This window comes from Artemia franciscana, chromosome 11 (genome assembly GCF_032884065.1).
Source record: "Artemia franciscana chromosome 11, ASM3288406v1, whole genome shotgun sequence".
Lineage (NCBI taxonomy): Eukaryota > Metazoa > Arthropoda > Branchiopoda > Anostraca > Artemiidae > Artemia > Artemia franciscana.
In genome coordinates, this window is record NC_088873.1 from 45,474,830 (window position 1) to 45,500,054 (window position 25,225).

The 25,225-nt window shown below is 35.8% G+C and overlaps 1 protein-coding gene across 1 annotated transcript in view; it reads left to right on the top strand.

The window, feature by feature from the left end:
* LOC136033280 (neural-cadherin-like) overlaps positions 1-25,225 on the top strand; it is a gene marked incomplete at its 5' end in the record, with an annotated part of 72,366 nt that overhangs the window by 37,717 nt on the left and 9,424 nt on the right. Inside the window, 4 exon segments of the mRNA XM_065714038.1 lie at positions 3,512-3,913; positions 6,385-6,685; positions 14,415-14,604; positions 17,707-17,942. Coding sequence (XP_065570110.1) covers positions 3,512-3,913; positions 6,385-6,685; positions 14,415-14,604; positions 17,707-17,942 — 1,129 coding nt within the window.

Sequence of the window (25,225 nt, forward strand, 5' to 3'; positions counted from 1 at the left end):
CATCAGTTCAACAAACTTCAGCGGCATTCCGTCATTCTCTAGGATCTTCCAAAGTTTCTGGCGAGTGACAGAGTCGAAGGCTGCAATGAAGTCCAGGAACATCAAGATCAGGGGTAGGCTGTACCTTTCAAACTGCTGGATAATGAGGCGAAAGGCGAAGATATTATCAGTACAGCCTCTACCTGGTCGAAAGCCGGCTTGATTTCCTCGAGTTCTTTCCTCCCTTGCCTCTTTGAAGCGGTTCAAGAGCATGATCCCGAATATTTTGACGGCAATGTCTATGAGACTTATTCCGCGGTAATTTTTGCATTCGGTTTTGTCTCCTTTCTTATAGAAGGGGAGGATGACTGATGTCTTCCAATCTTTTGGAAAAGTGTTGGTCCTTCACACTTCTTCGAGAATGCCATGGAGCTGTTCAGCAGTGACCTCAGGGCATTGTTTGTATAGTTCCGGGGGGAGGCCGTCTTCACCTGGGGCTTTGTGGTTTTTAGGGTTTTGATCGCTTTTAGTATTTCCGCTCTGGTCAGTGTATCCAGCTCGATATCGTAAGGCTCTTTAGAGACGGAAGGTGGGAAGGCATCATGAGCAGATGAAGGGGATGGGTTCAGGAGGAGCTGAAAGTGATCCTTCCATCTTGCTGAACGTTCCTTCTGACAACTAATGATTTTTCCTGATCTGTTTTTCATTATTTCTGAGACAGCAGCTTTCTTACCAACGGATTCCTTCAGGATCTGGTAAAGCTTCCGGGTGTCATGTAAGTGTGCTGCTTTCTCTAATGACTCGGCAGCATCTTCCCATATTTGGTGGCGGTCCAGCCGAACAGAGCGTTTTACCTGTCTGCGTAACTCCTTTGTTTCTTCTTTAAGGCCTCCCATCTTTTGTCTTCGCTCACCGACTATTGACAGGTTTCTAGCGGTTATCCAGTGTTGTCGTTTGATTTTTGCTCGGCCTAGGATCTCATCGGCGGTCTCTGTCATCACGGTTTTAAAGGTCTCCCATCTCTTATCGGGGGCTAGGTTTTCATCAGAGCTGAGGGTGTCAAACCGGTTAGTTAGTTCCAAATTGAGGGCCTGCCGCACTTCTTTGTCTTGAAGTTTACCGATATCGAAGCCGACCTTGGACTTGTTTCTTCTTCGAATTGCAAGACGTAGCAAAATTTTTGCTGCGACGAACCTGTGGTAAGATCCAGACTGTGAGCCTGTGTCCGCGCCGTTGTAAGAGCGAGAGTCCTGCACAGAGCTTCTCCAGCGCTGGCGTACGAGAATGAAGTCAATTTGGGCCTTAGTGACACCGTCATTTGAATGCCAAGTTAAGAGGTGGCTAGGTTTGTGTTGAAATATGGTATTGGTGATAACAAGGTGGTTCATCAAGGCATAGTTTACCAACCTCTGCCCATTCTCGCATCTGTGACCCTGTCCAAATTTTCCCAGGATTTGTCTTGTGGTCTGGTCAGATGGACCAACTCTTGCGTTGAAGTCTCCAGCAACAATCAAGTAATCACGTGCGGCTATAGAAGAAGACAACTGCTTCAGTTCACCGTAGAAATCATCCTTGGTCGTTTCAGTAGCGTCACGGGTGGGGGCATAGTTAGAAATTATCGACACATTTGCAGGGTTTCCTTTTAGTCTGATTCTAGCAAGTCTACAGGAGACTGGTTCCCATTCTAGGAGAGCGTTTCTGGTTCTTTGGTTCATGATGAAACCAACTCCGTGGAGTCCTGAATTATCTTCTACTCCGGAATAGGAAAAGTGGAACTGATGTAGTGTTTCAGGAGCCGTTATAACTATAGAGCCAGAACCGGAGATTCTGGTCTCGGATATGCAAAGTATGTCTATGTTGTACTTCTCCATCTCATGGACAAGAAAAGCTTGTGTGGCTTCTTGATTAGCGGATCTTACATTCCAGCATCCAACATTTATTCTGAATTTTGCCTGTTTAATGACTGTAGTAGGTTTTCCTAGATTTATGGCGTTGAAAGGATTTTTCGACTTCGCCGCCATATTCAAAGTCGCGTCGCCTGCCGGGAACGCCGTAGTATGGCTGGCTAGTTTACTTCTTGACACCCGCGCCAATACGGGGGCTGCGTCGCTTGCCGGGGACGCCGTAGTTGCTACAACTTTTCTTCTAGGTCTCAGATCCATCAATGTTTCTTGGGAATAGAGTTGACCGCAAGGTCCCCAGTCTTGCGGGTCACCCGGAGCGAGTTGGCCACCAAGTCGCTCGGCGTGGAGTTCAGTGGTGTTTACACCCTTCCACCGCTTTGAGGTGCGCTGCCGGATTTCCTCTGCTGCCCAGGGACGGAAGATCGAACCTCATTGCCTGTAACTACCATCACCGCCATGGAGGTATACAGGCTTAGCTTGACCTTTGACTCCCACCTAGAATCAGCAGGGGCTTTAGGAAGGGGTGAAAGGCTTTTAGGTACACTGTTTAAACGCTAACGTCGACAAACGTCGCTAACTGGTTAAATGTCGACAAACAAATCCCAGCATGCAGTTTTAGTAGCGTTATTTATCCTGATATTGTAGAATTTCTTGCTAAGCTAAAATAGGATTGCATAGCTTATAATAACCATTATAATAATGACTATTGATCTTGTTTATTCTTACGGTTATTAATATTGATTGGTTTTAATTCCGTGATGATATTTTGTAAATGACTTATCTTTTCGATTAACATTTTCTATTGCTCCGCAGTGTCATTTCTAATGTTTTTTTGCGGAATATAAACAAAAAAAGGAAATAAAATATGTTTGTTTTTAGGGTTGTTTTTTTAATGTTGTTCTGTGGGCTTTTATCTGTATTTTTGGTTTTTATTCTTTATTCTGTACCGAGAAAAGTTGAGAAGAGGTCTCGGTACTTGTATGATATACGCCCTACCTAATGTTCTTCTAATATGTTTTTCTGACACTTAATCCTAATGAAGTATACCACAGAATAAAATATAAAATATAGAAATAAGAAAAAATATAGTACTTTAGAAGCAAATTTATGCTATAACTTTGCACATTAGGGGTAGGGGGGGGTAAATTATAGCGGATGCGCATGCATAATGTGTTAGGTACAATTATTCTGCATATTATGTAGTAAGTATTGTTTTCTAACTTCAAAAAGTCCAAGTACTTTGCCCTCATCCCCTAATGGCCCAATTATATATTTTCTATCCATTCTGTCACTTCTCTTTGTCTCGTGGCACGCTAAGCGGAAAGAATCTAACAAAAAGACTGATTTTATAATGCGTCAATGAATGAACAACTAAAGCGGTAGGGCTAGTTAATTTTATTTTAGTTTTTTCTTGATTTTCTTAGTGTGGTAGTTTTTATTTTTAATTTTCCAAGATATTATAATTTTAGACAATAATTTGATGATTATTTTTAATATTAGTTACTAATTAGCTTAATAATTTAGCTTTAATTATAATATCAATTACTGCTAATAATTTTTAGCTTTATTTTTCATATTTTTCTAGTTTAATATTTTTCAGTTTCATAATAGAGAACCGTTTCTTTCAGATGTATGACTTAGCAGAGCCTGGAATTACTAGTGGCAGTGCTGGTGGGTGCCACTATCTTGACGACAATTGTTCTGGTGCTAAGGATATTGGTGGTGGCACATACACCGTCGGTGGAAATGGTAAAAGTGTTGCACCTTGGTATGGCTGCGGTGAACATGGAGTTTGCGTTGGACCAGCTGCTGAGCCACGATGTGAATGCAAGCCGGGTTGGACTGGACTCTATTGTAATGTGGAAACAGTGCCAGCTATGTTCAACCCTCAGAGTTATGTAAAGTATGCACTGTCATTTGAGCCAGATCGCTTTACAACTTCTATTCAACTGCGATTTAGAACGAGAGAAGAATATGGGGAGTTGTTCAGAGTTAGTGACCAGCATACAAGAGAGTATGGAATTCTAGAGGTAAGCTTAGGTCATAGACGTATTTGTTTGAAATGAAAATTATTAGATTGCGTTTTATTTAGACATGCACTCTACCACAAGGCTAATTTACGCAGTCTTTATAAAAATGAAACAGTGAATATATATATATATATATATATATATATATATATATATATATATATATATATATATATATATATATATATATATATATATATATATATATATATATATATATATATATATATATATATCTTAAATCGCTACGACTCGTTATACGCTTCCACAAAATAGAGAACGAGCTAGTTTCTGTGCTGATTTATCCTAAATTTAATGGGGTGTAATTTCAGCTTTGACTTGGTTTGGGTTTTCACTGCACCCTCTTGGGGTAAAATGTGGCGGTGGTAAGGTAAGGCAAGTAATATTTTTCTAAGAGACATTATTAAATGATCACATCTATCTTATAGTAATTCAAGTCTCAGATTTTAGTCACCATCTTCCGAGAAATCAGCTAAAGTTTTTTGCTGATTTTTCACTTTTTCTTCAAAAGGTTTTTCACTTTTTCTTCCGAGAAATCAGCAAAGGTTTTTTAACATTTATTACCTTGTATTTGCAGATGCAGTAAATACCCTAGTTCCGCAACTCTTTTACCCTTCGCTTTTTAATTCGCTTTTTAATTCGCTTTTTAATTGGTTGATTGATTACCATTTTTAATAATGTCTTTGTTAGATACGTGTTGGCTGTTGGACCCTGCCAGACACTCTTATCAGGGGATGGGCAAGATTATGTAGGTTTAAGGGGGATTTTCCCAAGATTCTTGGAAACACTTTCTAGCTCGGTCGCACTGGAAAGCAAAAATAGAAAAGCGGAAAGTGAAGATGACGCTTGGATTACGGATACTAGAGGAACAGGTTTCAGGACCGCTCTAGCTTACTTGACTTTGGAACAGGAAGTGGCCCACTTTGTTTCTGACATAAAAAATTCATTTCCTAAATGTAGTCATGTTGTTCGTCCTTTTTGAAAATTACGCCAGAAATGTGGCTTCCACGACCTGTCTGGATTCATTTATCGAAAGAGAAGCGTTTCCAAGTCGTGAAAACCCGAATAGAAAGTTATTCTCGTCCATTTTTATCCACGGAAGTGCATGAAAAGTCACCCCAAATCTGCTTTCTAAGTCTTGAAAACCGCCCTTTAAGTGAGTAGATTATACCTGGAGATGAAACCCTCTTAAACTCCGATATGGTGTATGGTATTCTCCCTGCTGAGGAATATCAAAACTAGGGATTCAACCTCCCTACATATACACCAATTGTAATCCTGCAGTATCTATTTATCTGACCAAAAGTTGGGTAAAAGATACAAAGTACACAATTAAAAGGAGCCACATTTATTCAGTACAAATTGAAAAACAAAGTATTTAAAAATGGCAATCTTCTCCGTATTCGTACAGAACTCTCTATGCTGATAAAGTGGGGAAAAGGTGAACGGGAGGTAGCGAGTGGCTACTACGCAGTTAAAAAATGGCTAATCTAATGGCCAGTTAACACAAGTCGATTACGTAAGAGATGTAAAGGTATTGATAAGAAACTTAAAACTTCAAAAGGTGTGCTATTAGTGGAAACTTAAATGGGTGACAGCCAATTGCGATTTGTCAGGATTGTAAAAATTTTGACAACTCATATCGTCTGGGCTTAAGCTCATGGGGAATCTTGTTCTGTAATTGACGCTCTTTTAGCTTTACAATGATGAAGTTTTAGCCATTTCTATGTTGGTTTCTTTTTCTCTAGTTTAGAACTTTTGACATAGGTTAGGGATGAACTGTGAGGGAAAGTTTGCAAAACAAAATTAACACCTTTCATAGAACAGGAGTATCAATCAAGTGTGGAGATGAAGAAATAACAAAATTTTAACGGTAAAAATGTTTTCTGCATATTCTATACTTCTTGTATTTTAATATGTTTTTCAATTTTGATAATGCCCTATTTCATGTTACATTATAACAAAATAAATGTTTATTTTAGCTTAAAAAACAAGAAAACTCCATAATTTTCTTCTGTGGAGCAGCAGAAATTTTGGACTTCCAAATATAAACAAAATCTGAAGATCTAAAGCTTCAAATAAATTATGCATTTACTAATGCTAAGAGCTTATTAGCGACCAATTAGCATCTCTTTAGAGACAAGTTCCCCTCCTCTTGCCAACTTTCAGTTTTTGCTTCAAATAATACAGCAGCTTCATTTACAGCTTCAAATAAATAATACATTTACCTAGCGTGATGACGTAGGAAAGACGAATCGACGTCTTTTTTTGCGACGTTTTCCTTCCTCTGGTAATATTCATTCCCCGCTTTAAGTAATCCAGCCACTTGATTTATAAATTCGAATAAATGATACGTCTACCAAGCGGGATAGTAATGACGAATAACTCGTTTTTTGTGACGTGTTCATTCCTCTGGCTAACGTTCATTTACAATTTCAACCTTATTTTAGATTCGTGACAGTCGACTTCGCTTTCGGTATAATCTCAACTCCCTTCGAACCGAAGAAAGAAGCTTATGGCTGTCTGCAGTCAATGTGAATGACGGACAGTGGCATAGTGTTAAAGTCAATCGTCATGGTTCTTCCGCAATGATTGAATTAGATGGCGGTGAAGGTCGGAGATATAACGAAACATTTGCTTTTGGTGGTCATCAATGGATGCAGGTGGATAAACAAGAAGGGGTTTATGCTGGTGGTAAAGCTGAATATACGGGCGTTCGGTCATATGAGGTCTACGCAGATTTCCATAAAGGTAAAATTCTTTAAGTAACAATGATTTATTCCTTCATTGTCCAATCCATAGCATTACCAATTAATTGCTTACTTTCTGTATATTCATTAGTAGAAAAGCATCCAAATAAAATTATTCAAGAACCCCAATTGTTGATTATCTATATCAACAGAATCCGGTGTCGTAGGGTGGGGAGCCCAATGCACAAAAATGAAGGGGAGGAGATAATTTTAAAAATCTAGGTAGCGCAATTTTATTGTTTTTTCGATTTTTTTATGGTGCCCCTGAATGGATGTACCGTGCCCATATTTTATAGCAACTAAATTTTCACACCCACTTTTTAGTGGCAACCAGTTTAAACTCGGAGGCGAGGTAAACTCCAAAACACGTTAAGGTGCACATATGACGATGACCTGCGTTGTCTGAATACTTCACTTTTTTCAGAATTAGAAAATACGCACGCAGCTGCCCATCTCTGACTAGGTTGGTATGGGGCTTTGGGCAACAAAGTTGGATCTAAGCTCTACTATAACGTTCTCATGTACTACATAGTGCAGCGTATTCTTTTTTGGATACGCACGCAGCTGCCCATCTCTGACTAGGTTGGTATGGGGCTTTGGGCAACAAAGTTGGATCTAAGCTCTACTTTAACGTTCTGATGTACTACATAGTGCAGCGTATTCTTTTTTGGATACGCACGCAGCTGCCCATCTCTGACTATGTTGGTATGGGGCTTTGGGCAACAAAGTTGGATCTAAGCTCTACTTTAACGTTCTCATGTACTACATAGTGCAGCGTATTCCTTTTTGGATACGCACGCAGCTGCCCATCTATGACTAGGTTGGTATGGGGCTTTGGGCAACAAAGTTGGATCTAAGCTCTACTATAACGTTCTGATGTACTACTTAGTGCAGCTTATTCTTTTTTGGATACACACGCAGCTGCCCATCTCTGACTAGGTTGGTATGGGGCTTTGGGCAACAAAGTTGGATCTAAGCTCCACTTTAACGTTCTTATGTACTACATAGTGCAGCGTATTCTTTTTTGGATACGCACGCAGCTGCCCATCTCTGACTATGTTGGTATGGGGCTTTGGGCAACAAAGTTGGATCTAAGCTCTACTTTAACGCTCTCATGTACTACATAGTGCAGTGTATTCTTTTTTGGATACGCACGTAGCTGCCCATCTCTGACTAGGTTGGTATGGGGCTTTGGGCAACAAAGTTGGATCTAAGCTCTACTTTAACGTTCTCATGTACTACATAGTGCAGCGTATTCCTTTTTGGATACGCACGCAGCTGCCCATCTATGACTAGGTTGGTATGGGGCTTTGGGCAACAAAGTTGGATCTAAACTCCACTTTAACGTTCTTATGTACTACATAGTGCAGCATATTCTTTTTTGGATACGCACGCAGCTGCCCATCTCTTACTAGGTTGGTATGGGGCTTTGGGCAACAAAGTTGGATCTAAGCTCTACTTTAACGTTCTCATGCACTACATAGTGCAGCGTATTCTTTTTTGGATACGCACGCAGCTGCCCATCTCTGACTAGGTTGGTATGGGGCTTTGGGCAACAAAGTTGGATCTAAGCTCTACTTTAACGTTCTCATGTACTACATAGTGCAGCGTATTCTTTTTTGGATACGCACGCAGCTGCCCATCTCTGACTAGGTTGGTATGGGGCTTTGGGCAACAAAGTTGGATCTGAGCTCTACTTTAACGTTCTCATGTACTACATAGTGCAGCGTATTCTTTTTTGGATACGCACGCAGCTGCCCATCTCTGACTAGGTTGGTATGGTGCTTTGGGCAACAAAGTTGGATCTAAGCTCTACTTTAACGTTCTCATGTACTACATAGTGCAGCGTATTCTTTTTTGGATACGCACGCAGCTGCCCATCTCTGACTAGGTTGGTATGGGGCTTTGGGCAACAGAGTTTATCTAAGCTCTACTTTAACGTTCTCATGTACTACATAGTGCAGCGTATTCTTTTTTGGATACGCACGCAGCTGCTCATCTCTGACTAGGCTGGTATGGGGCTTTGGGCAACAAAGTTGGATCTAAGCTCTACTTTAATGTTCTCATGTACTACATAGTGCAGCGTATTCTTTTTTGGATACGCACGCAGCTGCCCATCTCTGACTAGGTTGGTATGGTGCTTTGGGCAACAAAGTTGGATCTAAGCTCTACTTTAACGTTCTCATGTACTACATAGTGCAGCGTATTCTTTTTTGGATACGCACGCAGCTGCCCATCTCTGACTAGGTTGGTATGGGGCTTTGGGCAACAGAGTTTATCTAAGCTCTACTTTAACGTTCTCATGTACTACATAGTGCAGCGTATTCTTTTTTGGATACGCACGCAGCTGCCCATCTCTGACTAGGTTGGTATGGGGCTTTGGGCAACAAAGTTGGATCTAAGCTCTACTTTAACGTTCTCATGCACTACATAGTGCAGCGTATTCTTTTTTGGATACGCACGCAGCTGCCCATCTCTGACTAGGTTGGTATGGTGCTTTGGGCAACAAAGTTGGATCTAAGCTCTACTTTAACGTTCTCATGTACTACATAGTGCAGCGTATTCTTTTTTGGATACGCACGCAGCTGCCCATCTCTGACTAGGTTGGTATGGGGCTTTGGGCAACAGAGTTTATCTAAGCTCTACTTTAACGTTCTCATGTACTACATAGTGCAGCGTATTCTTTTTTGGATACGCACGCAGCTGCTCATCTCTGACTAGGTTGGTATGGGGCTTTGGGCAACAAAGTTGGATCTAAGCTCTACTTAACGTTCTGATGTACTACTTAGTGCAGCTTATTCTTTTTTGAAGATGTTATCTAAAATCAAGCAACTGTGTGTAAATTATAACTTTTGGATTTTATGCACTATACAGGGATATCGGCCCTATCGTAACAATCGATGTTGTCTTAAAAACTCTTTAGATGTCTTTGTTTTGATTCGTGCTACTCTGGTTTATCACACTGAATGTCTTACTTTTCTCCAGTTTGATTCTATATACTGTTTGTCTCCATTAGATTCAACAAACTATGCGTGCCATTATTCTCCATTTTACTTATTAGGTTCAGTCAGCCTTATTGTTCAAAACCTAAATATTGCACTTATTACACTTTGATTCTTGGCAGTCAGATACCTGAAAAAGGAGACTAAAAATATATCATATTGACTCGAATTTTCTGTGCTTTTAGTAATAAGTCATAGTTGACTTGTGCTTAGTCAGTGTGACATTGTTGATAGTTATTATACCTATTTAGGTACAATTTACTACTACTACTACTACTACTAATAACTCACTGCAGCACCAAGCCGCCTGAGGCCAACACAGCTACGCACGCTCCTCCTCCAACCTAATCTATTTAAAGCCTCCCTCTTTACACCCTCCCAGGAAGTTCCCATTTCCTTTAAATCTTTATTTATGACATCCTCCCAACCCAGACAAGGACGACCTGCTTTCCGTGTAGCCCCAGACGGTTGGCCAAAAAGGACAATCTTCGGTAATCTGTCATCCTTCATCCGTAGAACGTGGCCTGGCCATCTCAACCTTTCTTTCATTATAGCCCCAGAAAGCGCCATTGAACCACACTTTTCGTACAACCTACTGTTTGAAATACGGTCAGTCAGCCGGGTACCCAGAACAATCCGTAGGCAATTTCTCTGGAAAACATCTAGTAAATTTTCATCTGCTTTTCGGAGTGCCCATGCTTCAGAGCCATATTTGACCACTGTCATCACTGTAGCTTCCAATATTCTAATCTTGGTTTGTAGGCTTATCTTTCTATTCTTCCAAACTTTTTTTAACTGTGAAAAAACACCCTGAGCCTTAGCTATTCTACTTTTAACATCTTCACTGCTCCCACCATCTTTACTAATAATACTACTAAGGTAACTGAAGCTCCCAACCTGATCAATCTTTTCGTTACCTAATGTCACCTGTTCATCATCACTTATTCCTAGCCTTAGTGACTTTGTCTTCTTAACATTAATTTTCAAGCCTATTTTAGTACCCTGAACTCGTAAAACCCCTAAAAATTCATTCATTTTGTTCACACTTTCATCTAATATGCTTAAATCATCAGCATACTCTAAGTCCAGGAGCGTTCTTCCTCCCCATTTGATTCCATGGTCTCCAATTGCCTTTCCTGTGCTCCTTAAGACGAAGTCCATCAAAATGATACATACAAAGGGGGATAGAACACAACCCTGCTTATGTCCTGATTTAATACAAAACCAGTTGCTAACCTCATTTCCTACCTTAACCGCAGCAGTATTATTCTCGTACATAGCGCAAATCACTTTAATGTATTTTTCAGGTATACCACATAACGATAAGACCTTTGTTAACGCTGTTCTATCAACAGAATCGAAAACTTGCTCATAATCGATAAAACTGAGGACCAAAGGTGTTTGACAACGAAGGGACTTCTCAATTATTAACCTAAGAGTGAAAACATGGTCGACACATCCTCTACCTTTTCTAAAACCGCATTGTTCTTCCCTTAAAACTTTGTCTACAGCATGTCTCAGTCTAAAAAGTATCATATTACTCAGTAATTTGCTACGTACAGAGACCAGACTAATGCCTCGATAATTACGACACTCACTCCTGTCACCTTTCTTATACAGTGGTTTAATTAAGGTTTTCCTAAAATCATTGGGTACTTCCCCTTTTTTTAAAATTTTTAGGTATTAAGTTATTATAGGTACTCGCTCCTTTTTCCATTGTTGTTGTTTTTGTTCACGTTGATTTGGAATCTGATTCATCATATAAGGTTGTCGACCTCGTCGTAACGATAAATGATGCATTAGAAGCCTCTAAATGACTATCTTTATTTGTGTCACTCCGGTTCATTATTATATATTTCACTTAAATACTGTGTTTAACTAGTTACAAAAGGCACTAGATATAGCAATTTCGTTTCAAATGAGCCCTTAAATAGTTAACTATGAAGATTCGAGGGGGAAAAAGGAATACATATCCGTGCTACCCATGCAAAAAGTGATTTTCCTTGTTGTTAAACCCACGGAGCTGTAAGTTTCCTATCTATGATTTTTGGCCATAGTGATTCTAATGGTATATTTTTTGTTTCGACCCGGCGCCATTTTTTAGGGGTTTCAGAATATTTTTTAAAATTCCCATAAATAGGTTTCCGAAATAACATTTTACTATTAATACTAATCAGGATAATAGTTACTATTCCTGAATTAGCTTCATAGGGCCATTTTTTTCGCCAATCAGTTTTTATAAAAATGTGGTTTGTAAATAACGGTTACCATGGGCCGTGGTTCGTTCTTTACCAGGTTGTAGTGGTAGTTGCAACCATGATCGGTGTGATTTATCTCCAGTTTGCTTTTATGTGCTATTTTTCTGCATTTGACCTAATATGCCATGTGTGTCATTATTCTCCAGTTGGCTTCGAAAGTGCCATTGGACCGAGCTTCACTCAGTGAAAACGAAAAACAGTTTTTTTTTTATTTCTTTTACAAAACAACTAAAATTTCATTTATTCGCTGTAAAGAATCAAACCATTGAGGTATTGGGTATTTGTAATTTGATTCGTATGAAAAATGTTATTCCTTCAATTTGTTTAAGATCTGCAATTCCAGTGGACTTTCCCAGTAGACAAAGCTCATGAAATATGAACAATCTCAATTACCCAATTGCCTGGAAGTCCTGTGAACATGCTCATTAATTAGAAAAAAAATTATTTGGGGTCTCCAATTGCCTTCAAATTGCTCATAGAACGGATAGAATGTTTGAATTACCCTTACTACATGTCCATCAGCCATGGTTCTGCCCTAGGATGGATGGATGATAGACTATCTATCAAAAAGTGAAGTCATTTTTGTAGAATTCTGAAAAAGCCTTATGCCAGCTTTGCCTCTCACTTAAACTATCTGTCTTGGCTTGTTTTTTCAATTAGCCATGGCTCTCAACTTTTTCATCACAGTCCACCAAGTTGATTTTAATTCAAAAAATGGACTGGAATTGAAGGTCTTAAATGAATCTTACCGAAGTCATAACCTCTATAGAACATTTTTTCATACCAGAAACCGAGCTACTATCTTATTACGAAAAATTGTGCATTGCGTAGCATTTAATGGAAAGTAACTAAAAAGTAATTAAGAAGTAATTAGCTATCAAGTAATTAAGTAATCAAGTAATTAAAGCTCACTTTAAAGCTATTGAAAACGATTGTCTTTCTCTGAAAGCTCGGAATCGACTAAGTTTTTAACAAACAAATTGTTTTTTCAATACCTACTTATGCTCAAGGGTTTCAACGTTCAGGGGCTTCTAACTTCAATTAGCAGACGATTAAAGAAAAACATTAAGGGTACTGGGAGGGGGAAACAAATTTTCCTTAAGTTGTGACCAGTCAAGATCATTTTTTTTACACCGGAAAAATGGTAGCATGTCAATTTTCAAACAGTTCGTGGTAACGAACTGTAGTAAGGAGTGACCCGGCTCAATAGTAAACAAAACTCTAAAAAACGGAATTTTGATGCTAATAGATACATCAAAAGAATAAGTAAAATTCTCTAAACGTATTAAGAATTAAACGTATAAGCTTCATAGAATTTAGTCTTTACCATCAAAAGTTGCAAGCCTCAGAATATTTGCCTTATTTTGGAAAATGGGGGAAAACACCCCCTAAAAGTCAAAGAATCTTAACGAAAATCACACCGTCGCATTCAGCGTATCAGAGAACCCTAGTGTAGAAGTTTAAAGCTCCTATCTACAAAAATATGGAATTTTGTATTTTTTGCCAGAAGACAAATCACGGATGCGTGTTTATTTGTTTTTTTTCTTTCTTTTTTTTTCTCGGGGGTGATCATGTGCGGAGAGCCAAAATCAAAATATGTATTAATTCAAAAACTTTCAGAAATTAAATAAAAAAACAAGTTTTTTGTAATTGAAAGTAAGGAGTGACATTAAAACTTAAAAGGAACTGAAATTATTCCGTGTATGAAAGGGGCTGTTCCCACCTCAACGCCCCGCTCTTTACGCTAAAGTTTTTTACTGTTTTAAAAAGTAGAGGTGAGAGAAAGAGTTGAAGTTTGATAAGCGTAAAGAGTGGGACGTTGAGGAGGGAACAGCTCCTTTCATATACAGTGTAAGTTCTGTTCGTTTTAAGTTTTAATGTCGCTCCTTACTTTCAGTTAAAAAAAAAGCTTGTCTTTTTTTTATTTAATTCAGAAAAGAATATAGTGCCATTTTCAAGATACCATTCACAGATATATATTTGATCGAAAAATTAATAAGATCATATTCTTTGCTCGCTATTTAGCATATAGAATTTCTCCTGATATTGATAAACACTACCCCCTTTCTGTTTTGACAGGATCGAATAGATGTCGAAACTAAGTTTTCTAGGCTTCCATACAGGAAACAGGATTTCTGATTTGGATTATTGGGTCAATTTTACTATTCAATGTAGCTATGGCAAATCGACCTTTTCTCTGGTTTCAAACTGAACGCGTTCGTTTTTTTTTGTGATATTAAAGTGCGTTTTTTCTTCTTTTTGTCTTTTCAATTAGCAGCCTTTTCAAGGCTGTGATAATAGAAGATGGGTAGCTTTTGATATTATTGAAAATATTTGCTAAGAGTTTTTTTTTAATTTTAAATTTTAAGAGTTTTTTAAGAGTTTTAAATTTTAAGAGTTTTTTTTAATGTTCATGTGTATTGCTTATAGGAACGTAAAACAATTTTTTTAACATCTATATTTCTTACAGGGTGTTTGGATGATATTCGATTAGAGGGTAAAGTTCTACCCTTACCTCCTGCGCTAAATGGAACCCAATGGGGCCAAGCCACATTATCACATAATATACGTAAAGGTTGTCCTTCTAACAACCCATGTGCCAGTGTTACGTGCGACCCACCTTTCGAGTGTATAGATTTATGGATGGGGTATGAATGCAGGTAAGCCGTGATTTTAAAATTTAATTTCCTTGTAACCTCAGACCAGGGCTGTATCCAGGACTTTTTTTGGGGGGAATGGAGTACAGAAAACTTTAAAAAGCACATAAAAATTTCTTCATATGCATTTTTGCTACGTTTTTGCGAGTGTGACAATTGGGGGAGGGGGTCAGACCTGTCCCCTGGATATGCTCTTGCGTAAGACGCAAAAAAAGAAAAGTACACATGTTTGATATTCACTTTTCTTACTTTTATGAAATTTTAAAAAGACGAGAAAAAGATATGAGCAAAAAAAAGGCGAAGATAGTTCCAGCTTGTGAGAACGAAAAAATGTTGCAAATATTTCGGCCGAGATCTCTGCTCAACAGTTGTCAGTGCAGAATCAGAAAAATAAAAACAAACCTTAAGAAACAACCACTAAAATAAATGAAAACAAAGCGAAAAAAACAAAGAAGAACCTTTCCATGCAACGGTGAAAGGGTAACTGAATAAAATCTGATATTAAGTGACAATTTAAGATGTTTGAACATTTTTCGTTCAGAATTATGCAATGCTATTAATTGACCAGTGTCATGCCAGTTTGACCAAGTCTAAACAGCGAATAAAACATCAAAGAAATTTATTCCTGACGTTTAATCTAATTTGTCAGCCGTCTTTGTCACTAATTTAAACACACTTTAAGCATTATTATATTGATAAAATTATTCGATAATTAAAACACAGATTTAAATAAATAGGTTAAACTAACCTAACCTTAATTTAAACAAGATCGTATTAAAAGAAATGAAAATTATACATAAACAAATACAAACCGTAAAGAAAAAAACCACTAAAATACAAGAGACGGTTACACCGTTACACAATGTAACGGTGATAGGGTAACTGAAAAAAAAAAAATATCCGATCTTGAGCAACAGCTAAATATGTTCGAATATGTTTCATTCGAAATTGTACTATGCTATCGATCGAACCAGTGAGATGCCGGTTTGACCAAGTCCTTTGTCACTAATTTGATCACACTTTAAGCATTATTCTATAGATATTCTATAGATTTTCGTATCACGGTAGGGGAGGTCTGCCCTTAATTCAAAGTCAAATTTTTGCGTAAATATTAGGCAGCCGATATAAATTTTCCTTAGTAAAATCTCTAAAAGAAAAATTCTTAGGTTCACTCTCGTAAGATTTTAACTCTCATATTATTTTTAACCTCAGACGCACAAAAGTAAAACTACATTGGCGGTGGAAAATGAAGCAGTTAATATTTGGGTTTTTATTATTTGTATTACAACCATCTGCGTATGTGTTATGAATTTTCATTTCATTTAGATTTCAAAAGTTTAATATGTGTCGGTTTCTAAACATAATTTTGCGCCATGTATATTTCCTTATGAAATAGACAGAGTCCATCAAGACGATTCTGATTAATTAGTCTCTTTTGGTAACAGAGGAAAAACACAAATTAAGTACAGATTTAAGTGAATAATTGCCTTTTAATTGTTTCTGTTTGTAAGTAGTAACAATAAAAATAATAACGGTAATCATAAATAACTAATAAAAAGTAACAATGCAATCTTAAGATTGTTATAACTATTATTAAAAATTCAGTGCTCTCTCTTATCTGTGGGCCTCTGCCCTAATATATGTATGTATGTACTAGATTAACTGAAGTCCTTGCGTTCGCCCTACTATGATCCTTGCGTTGACCCTGCAGTGAGTTGCTACAGATGAGTTCAAAATATGAGTCCCGTATGAAAAAAAATAGAAAAAGATCAATAAATAAAATCACCATAAAGTTAAAATAAAAAAAATAAAAAAGTTGACGTCAGGGTAAGCTAGACTGTTGAGGCAAAAGATGGGAACAGCCTATAAGTTTAGTTCGTCTTTTACTAGGTTGGGGCTACTGCTGCAACCACGATACAGATTTTACTTATCTATTAGAAACCGTACTGAGGTTAAATATGACTCAGACGTGAGAACGAATTAACTGCTTTATTTAATCACTGTGTTTACTCAATGATTAAAGTGACTACTGTCACTTTAATTACTATTAAAGTAATTAAAGTAATTAGTGACTACTGTTGGTAAATGGAGCTTAATTAGGCCAAGACATAATATTACGTAATAGACGTGACGAAGAAAATGATTAAATAAAATAATAATCTTATTTATTTATTCACTTCATGGGAATTAAAAAAATTGTTTATTTCTTAAGACTATCTTTTTATGCATACATTACCTTTAAAGCAAAACGCAATAATTTTATTGTATTTTTATTTATTTTTGTACAAAAAAAGCCAATGAAAACTAAGGGTAGCAAATATTTAATTTCACAATATGTATATATTATACACCCAGGATCGCCAATTAACGAATAGGGGAGACAAGGATCTTTCTTAATTTTTTAATGAAAACTTCAACAAACACTATTTTTTAAATTGGGGAGGAGGGTTACTTTTTCCATGAAAATACCATAAAGGGTATTTTTTTAATATCTAGGAGGGGAGCAATTGGCATCCCTGCACAAAAACTCTAGCAATCTACTTTTCATTAAAATATTTTCCATAAATTTGTATACTGCTCTCCCTTCCTATTGCTAGGTGTCTAGATTCTCTATTAAAAAAGGGGGGAATTTGAGCACCACCCCCTTCGTAATTGGGTGAAGATAAGCGAATTCATTCGCATTCAAATTTCAAAAGGGAAAGTATCAATTACTAGAAAAAAATCTAAATTTTGAAGTAAGCTTCTCAGGGGGTTTCCGAGTTTTTTTTTTTTTTTTTGATTGTCAAAATAAAAAAAAATTCATTGTTTTTGTATAGTTTATTTTTTCGATTTTCTTTGGTCTTTCTTAATTTCTGTGTAATTTTCTATTCTCTAATACTATAGTTTATTCTTGTCCTGTTTAAAGCTGGTAAAGATAAAAATCTATAATAGCATATTAACCTTTATTGCTCTAAAAGGCCTAGAATTAGCTTTATATTTAAATCTGTTTATATCTTTTAAATCCTGTCTTCTTCTCTCTTCTTTTATATTTAGTGTCATATCTTCGTATATTGTATAGTCTTTATTTTATCTATTATATAAACATTTCCCCTTTACTTTTTCAAGCTGCGGGGAATCACGGATACGAACGCCAGACGGACGGGGTTGTATTGACCGAGATGAATGTATAAATTCTCCATGTTTAAATGGAGGTGTTTGCCTCAATCGGGAGCCATTTTATGTATGTGCCTGCCCGGAGGGCTATCTAGGGGACCATTGTGAACTTCTTCAACAAGGGAGAATTGTCAGACTCAGTATGGGAGCTCTGGCAGCTATCCTTGTGTGCCTACTTGTCATTCTTGGTATGTACAATGGCATAAATGGCGTAATGTTGTCAATGCTTTTTTATGGCATGCAGCTGTTGCTGGCGTCGTTTTATTAAGTTTGCCTGACATTTGTCGTCATTACTATTAAGAATCTAAAATAACGTACTTTTTTGTTGAGATGATAGGGTGAACAATAACTTTCCTTGCTAAGGTGAACAATACCTTTTTGATATGTACGATGGCATAAATGGCGTAATGTTGTCAATGTTTTTTTATGGCATGCAGCTGTTGCTGACGTCGTTTTATTAAATTTGCCTGAAGTTTGTCGTCATTACTATTAAAAATCTAAAATAATGAACTTTCCTTGTTAGGGTGAACAATACCTTTTTGGTATGTACAGTGGCATAAATGGCGTAATGTTGCCGACATTCTCTTTAATAGCATATAGGTGTTGATGATATTGTTTTATTAAGTTTGCCTGAATTTTCTTGTCATCATTTTTAAGAATCTCAAATAATGCACGTTTTTGAATGGGATGACAAGGTGAACAATAACTTTTTACGTTTTTGACTAAGATAAGTGGGCGAAAAGTAACTTTTCAGACAAGTCTTCGTTAATATTTTAAAGACTTTTTGAGATTCCTTGGATTAGTGTTCAAGATAATTTCTGGCGTATTTTAAAGGCTCAGAGATCCGTTACCACCGCTTTTAAATTATTATGCAGCTGCTGATCCTGTTCTGGTATTTTATTTACCAAACGTTTGTCACCATTGCTATTAGGGATCTTAGAAAAATGGATGTTTTTGGTTAAGATGAATTGGCGATTAATAGTTTTTCGGAAAAGTTTTTACTTGTATTTAAGACTTTTTGAGATTCCCTGGGTTTAATCTTTGAGCGTGTTTTGACGTCTTTGACGTCATTCCTGACGGTTTTGACGTCTCGGTGGTCAGTTACCATGTTTTTTCAATTACCATGCAGGTACTATTGGCGTCGCGTCATTTCTTTCGCCTAAAGTTTTCATCATCACTAGTAGGAATCATATTTTTGGTTAAGATGATGGGGTTAAAGATTAAGACGATTGGATAAATTCCCTGGCACTGATGATATTGATACTGATACTGAACAAAACACAGGACAGAAAGCTTAGTGAAAACTGGCACTTCCTAAACTGATCCTTTTAAGTAGATGTAAGCTCGTTCAGTCATTCTTTTATATTGTTTGTCTTTACTCTAAATGCAACTAAAACAAAAGAGTGTAGGTAATCGGAAGACTAGAAAGTAGCGTCGGTGTCGACAAAAAAATCACAAACGCCATCTAAATCGAGTGTTGCTTTATTTCTTCTTGTAGTAGAACTAGGCGTTTTTCCCGCCTCACCTGGCGTCTAAAACTCAAATGTTACTTGAGAATTTGTTTAACCGTAAGCTTCCCTAGCGCACGGTCTCGTGCTGGGCGTTTCTTGGTCTGTTTTCTAGTGTTATAATAAGGTAAAACTTAATAGATTAATAAGTGTCTTATATAAATTTCAGGGAAAAAAACAATTATGAAGCTTTAAAAATTATCGGGAAACGCTAGATAGCGTTGATGGTTGTTTTTTAAGACCAATTTGCATTCTTATATGTGGCCAATAAACCCCTTTGACTAAAACCATAAAATTCATTGAAGGTTTTATGCAACAAAAGCTATCGGTTTATTAATTTTTGAACGATCACTTCTTTGCTATGTAATTATCTAAAATTGAAATAAAAATGGTTACCTAATAATCTTAACTACAAATCTTTTAATAGATAATTGAAATTCCTCACAATTTATCACATTAATATCACGTTCGTATAATTCCGAAGTTTAATAGTAGAAAGAGTAGTGTAAGGAATTTCTTATCAACTGAATCGAATTCACTGAAATCCTATACGGATTATAGGACTCCTATACGGAATGAAATCCGCTCATTTTGGGGTTAAACGTTACTCTTCACTTTCATAATAACAGCGTAGACCAGAAATATTCCAGGAAATCACGATGGATTAAATATGAATTCCATGTTTTGATATGTATTTTTTTAGTTTTTTGTACCCCCCCCCCCCCCCCCCCCAATCTTAAAAACTAATGAATTTTACAGAATTTCGATGCTACTTTCTATTTTCATGCTGCATTGAATAAAAAAGGCTATAGCTATTAATTTTTTTTTCTTGCTCGAATGGTGAATATGTTCCACTGGTGAATGGTAAATTCATGTATAATTTATCTTACTGAGATTTTGTCTGAAAGTTCGTCAATTCGTTCATTCAGGTATTCTCGAACGTTTCAAAGATATAAATTTAGTAGTTTATACCTTTGTATTATTTATCATAGGCTTTAACGTTTTTATCATTATATTATTGTTATTATATTATTATAAAGTTTTTATTGTATATTTTTATTATTTATCAGTTGTGGAAATTTAGTCTCTGCGCAGGATAGACGTGCTGATTCTTACTAGTGATGACGATAAATAATTTGCTTTAGGGCTAAGATAATTGCTGCGTCATTCTCGATAAAATTATCGGTATGAAAAAGCTTGGGTTTTTCCATCCCCACTTCTCAAGCAAACGTTTCTTGGCAAGCTTTTTTTGTTGTCTTTTGTTGCTGTTTTGTTGTATCACCATTATTACTTGTGGCTTTTAATGTTCTAAACTCTAAACCACACACATGGCAACCCTGTTATTGTTATCTGGTTTTTGTACCTTTTTGTGGATGCTTTGTTTTTGTTTTTTTTTTCTCAGGTGCCCCACATGGATAGCTTGTTGTTTACTTCGCATATATAGATTTTAATGAACGAACAATATTACGTTTTTATTCCTGGGTCTTGTGAGCAGAGAAATTTCAGCTTTAATTTTCCCTTTATAAGTTCTCGTGTCCAGGAAAACTGACACAGTAGGATTTTGATATTTTGGTGACTTATTAGCTTTTGACATTTTATTGACACAGTATGGCATTAGATAGGGATGGATCTTGCCGATTCACACTGAAAACATGTACGAAATTTATAAAATTAGAGGGGGTAAAAGTTAAAAACTTGAAAGAAAAGCCATGTTTTCTTGTTGTCTACTGTTGCAGGTTTGGTTATATTACTGTTATTGTTTGCAGCTTTTGTGTTTTGAGTTCCAGAAGCATACACATGTCACCCTGTTGCTGTTGTTATCTAGCTTTTTTTATAATTTTTTATGCATGTTTTGTTTTTACTTCTCAGCTGCCCCCATGGACAAAAACAATTTGGCCCCACTTGCGTCGACATAGACGAATGTCAGTCCTTTCCCTGTAGCAATGGGGGTACGTGCGTGAATTACGAAGATGAAAGAGAATACGAATGTTTATGTCCTGCCGGACTTACTGGGCCTCATTGTGAATTTCAGTTGCTTGGTGCCACCCTTACCACGTCACCTGATTTTATTTTGGCCCTTATTGCATGTATTTTGGCATTGCTTGGTATGTTCTGTGTCTCATTGTTAATGTTACTTATCAGAGGCAACGCTCGAGCGGTATCTGTAGTAAAGAGCCATAAGCCTTCAATGTATTATTCATGCTTTTTTAGAGCCACTTTATTCGGGAGGGGTGGTCGCAGAAACTTTGGAGGGGCTTGGAAACTGAAAATTTTAGCATCCTTAAGAACACCATTATGAAAAATTTTATCTTGAATCTTGAATTGCTGAGATGCTCATGAATTATATCAGGAATTATAATTATATATTATCATTATATAGCCTAATAAACATCGGGTTGATCTTCATTAGTTCTTTCCGCTTACCTTGGTTGTTATAGTGATTCATTTTTCGTCGATGTTATGAAAAATTAAAACACAAATGATACAATAGACGTTAGAAGGCCTATGGCTATGGTGGGGGGGGGACAGTAGTCGAACTGCTGTTTGTAGTAACTTCCGTTAGCGTTAAGTTTGACTTTCACTGATATCTTAATGTTTGATGTTATTATTCACTATAATTTCTGTTCGTTTTCAGTTTTATTTATTCTTTGATAGTAATGTCTGGTCGTTTTGAGTTTGAATTATTATAGGACTCCCTTTCTGCTCGTCTTATATGGCTCGTCTTATCGTATTATAATTTCTAATACGGCTCTTTACTTAAAAAAAAAACTTTTTTCATAGTTTTTTAATTTATATAAAAGAACTCTTGCGAAATTAAAAACTGTGCTGAATTTACAAAGGTTTTATTTTGTTCCTACGTTTCTGCGTGCTGATTTTCCGAAGTTTAGATTTAAGCGAAATTCGAAAACAGCTGAATTTTAAACCTCATAAAAATCTAATTAGGTTTAATTTTAATAGAAATAAAAAATTTGAAATTTAACAAAATTAAATAAAGTGAAGTGTAATATTGATGGAGATGTTGTGATTAGTAGACAGTAAAAAGAAAAAGCTGGTTTGAGCTTCAATTAAATTTGATTTGAATAATTAAAATCTAATCCCACTAGAATCCCAAACTTTACTCCTTGATTTAAAGTTGTAACTATAGAAAACCAGTTTGATTTGATATTTGTTAGATAAGTTATATAAATATTTGAATTAAAATATTTAAAGGTTAAAATAATAATATCTCCTATAAAAAAATTGCGATTAATATTTATTGATTGAAAATAATAAAATTATTGAAAAATATATTGAATGTAATTGAACTTAATAGAAATGCAAAATTTAAAAATTGAGCAAAAATAAATAAATCAAAACGCAGTAGGAAAAGAGATGTTCTTATTAATAGCCGCTAAAAAAGGGAAATAAAAACTTCAGATTTTGAAAAATAACTAAATAATGTGTACATAAAATTAGATTCTGAGTACTAAATATTGACCAAAATTCTTTACATATACTTCGCAAGCGTAGTCTCTTTTAAGATATTATAAAATATGGCTAATCATATCCTGTAAGAGCTATTAAAACTGGATTTAACCTATGATTAGAACTATGATTAAAACTATGATTAGGAAACAAGAAATTTTTTTCAGTGTCATTTGAGCTAAAACTATTAAGTTATTAACCAAAAACAATATAATCAGTGAAAAAAAATTGCATATGTTGCCCTTCTTTTGAAGTTTACAACTAAACGGGTGAATTTGTGTCAGCCTATTTTTTTTTTTTTTTTCTTACCGGAACTATGCTTTCGCCTGAGTTAAAGTTTGATCTCTTTTAGTATTCAATAATCTTTAATTATATTTAAATCTTTAACTATATTTAAGAATATAATTATCCATAAAGTGAAATTCAACTAAAACTTGAGCTTGTCCTAATGTTAAGTACTGTTTTTCTGGAGCATCGAACAAGTCCAATGACCCTTAGGCTAATACAATTTGGCCTATTTTTAAGTTCAATATAACATGTTCGTTCCATGGTGAGGAAATTTAAAATTATGTAAAAAAAACATAATCGTACAAAACATTTGCATACATTGCAGCTTTGTTCAACTCATCCACCAGCATAAATTTTAACTCTGAAATGATGAGCTTCAATCAAAATCTTTGTCAAAATATTAGGAAAAAAACAACTAAAATTGTAAACGCCCCTAAAGGTTTGTATGCGACATTTCGGATATGTCGTTCCATGATCAAAAACCTTTTACTAAGCTGTTCTCAAAGAGAAGTCAGCAAGGCAATGGTTTTTCAGTCACATTTTGATCCTCTTGGTCCTCTATCCTACTGATCTTTTGAGGGCAGCTTTTGTAAAAAAGCAACAGTTTTTGTCAATTGTCTCAGAAGTGCGAAAAGGTCAGGTACGACCTTTAGACGGTGACGAATATTTATTTATTAGTAAATAATCAATAATAATAAAATGTTTAAGTCAAAATAATTAAATAAAAATAACATTTTTTTAAATGTAGTTGATATTTTTAAATTAAATGTAATTAAATTTGAATTAGATTTTATACAAATCTGAAATTTACAAATAAACTTAAAATGACTTTAAAAAATGCAAAGAGGTTTCAATATTATTTAAGCTAAGAGTATTTGAATTTCATACGAAAAAAAAATGTAATCGTATATGACATATATGTATATGACGTAAATGACGATTATGTTCACATATGACGTATATAACCATACATGACACCAGCTTGAATTAAAGCATTCTCCAATTCATCCACTAGCTTAAATTTTATCTTTGTTTTGGCTGTTTTGGCATCAAAATGGCTGTCGAAAGTGCTGTAGGAAAAAAACTAGAATTGTTGCTATTGACCCAAAAGTTTGTACCTGACATTTTTGAATTTCTTTGACAAGTGTTAGAAACTGATGTTTTATGAAAGCCAATTTCTTTGACAATTGTCAAAAGCTGATGTTTTATGAAAGGCATTCCCTTTTATAATAGCTTTGAAAACAGTTTTTGGTAGTTATCTCAGAAATTTGAAATTGACATTTAGGTGTCATAGTGACGAAAGATTATTCATAGGCTAGCCATATGCCAAAGAGTGTCTTAGCCAAAATTGTGTCTTAGCCAAAATTAGCCAAAGAGTGTCTTAGACAAAACTATCGTGTCTTAGCTAAAATTAGCCAAAGAGTGTCCTAGCCAAAATTAGCCAAAAGACGGCTAGCCAAAGAGTGTCTTTCTTTGACTAACAGATACTAGACTTTTATATATATATATATATATAAAATTTTAATTTTTCCCTTGATATTACTTGCTGTTTCTTACTTTAGTAATATTATTAGCAGGGGCGCGAATAGGGGTGGGGCTGACCCCCCTCAGGATTTTGAAAAATGTCTTGCTATTTTCATTGAAAAATAAAAAAATTGTTGAAATTCCCCCTCTTCCCCATGCAAATAAATTATATGCTCAAGTTTCCAAAAAGGCAACTACTAGCAACACATAGATAAAAACTATTTTAACTATTTTAAAATTGAAAGATTAAACCCTAATTCATTTTGGATTATACGTCTTGGCTTGAGAAATAGAAATAAGAATATGGCTTATCTTAAGATTTACAGACCAACATCAACCATTAATCAATAAATAACACTTGCGCTCAAAGCAATCTGGTCAATCCAAAGATTCCGGGTAAAAATAAACTTACAAAAGTACAGGGTTTGTCTAAAATTTGGGGCTTATATGCTTTATTCCCCAATCATAATTTTGGGCTCTTGACTCAGTATCTCACCCCAATACCCTGAATTTCCTATATTTTCCTTATCTGACAAACTACGGGTTTTCATAATTATTTAATTTCAAACCGTACAGTTTTGTATTTTACGTATTTAATTTTTATTTAATCATTTAATATAGTCGATCTTATTATAGTACTCCCTCCATTAAGAAGAGACGTCCCCGTCTCTCGAAATCTGATTTTC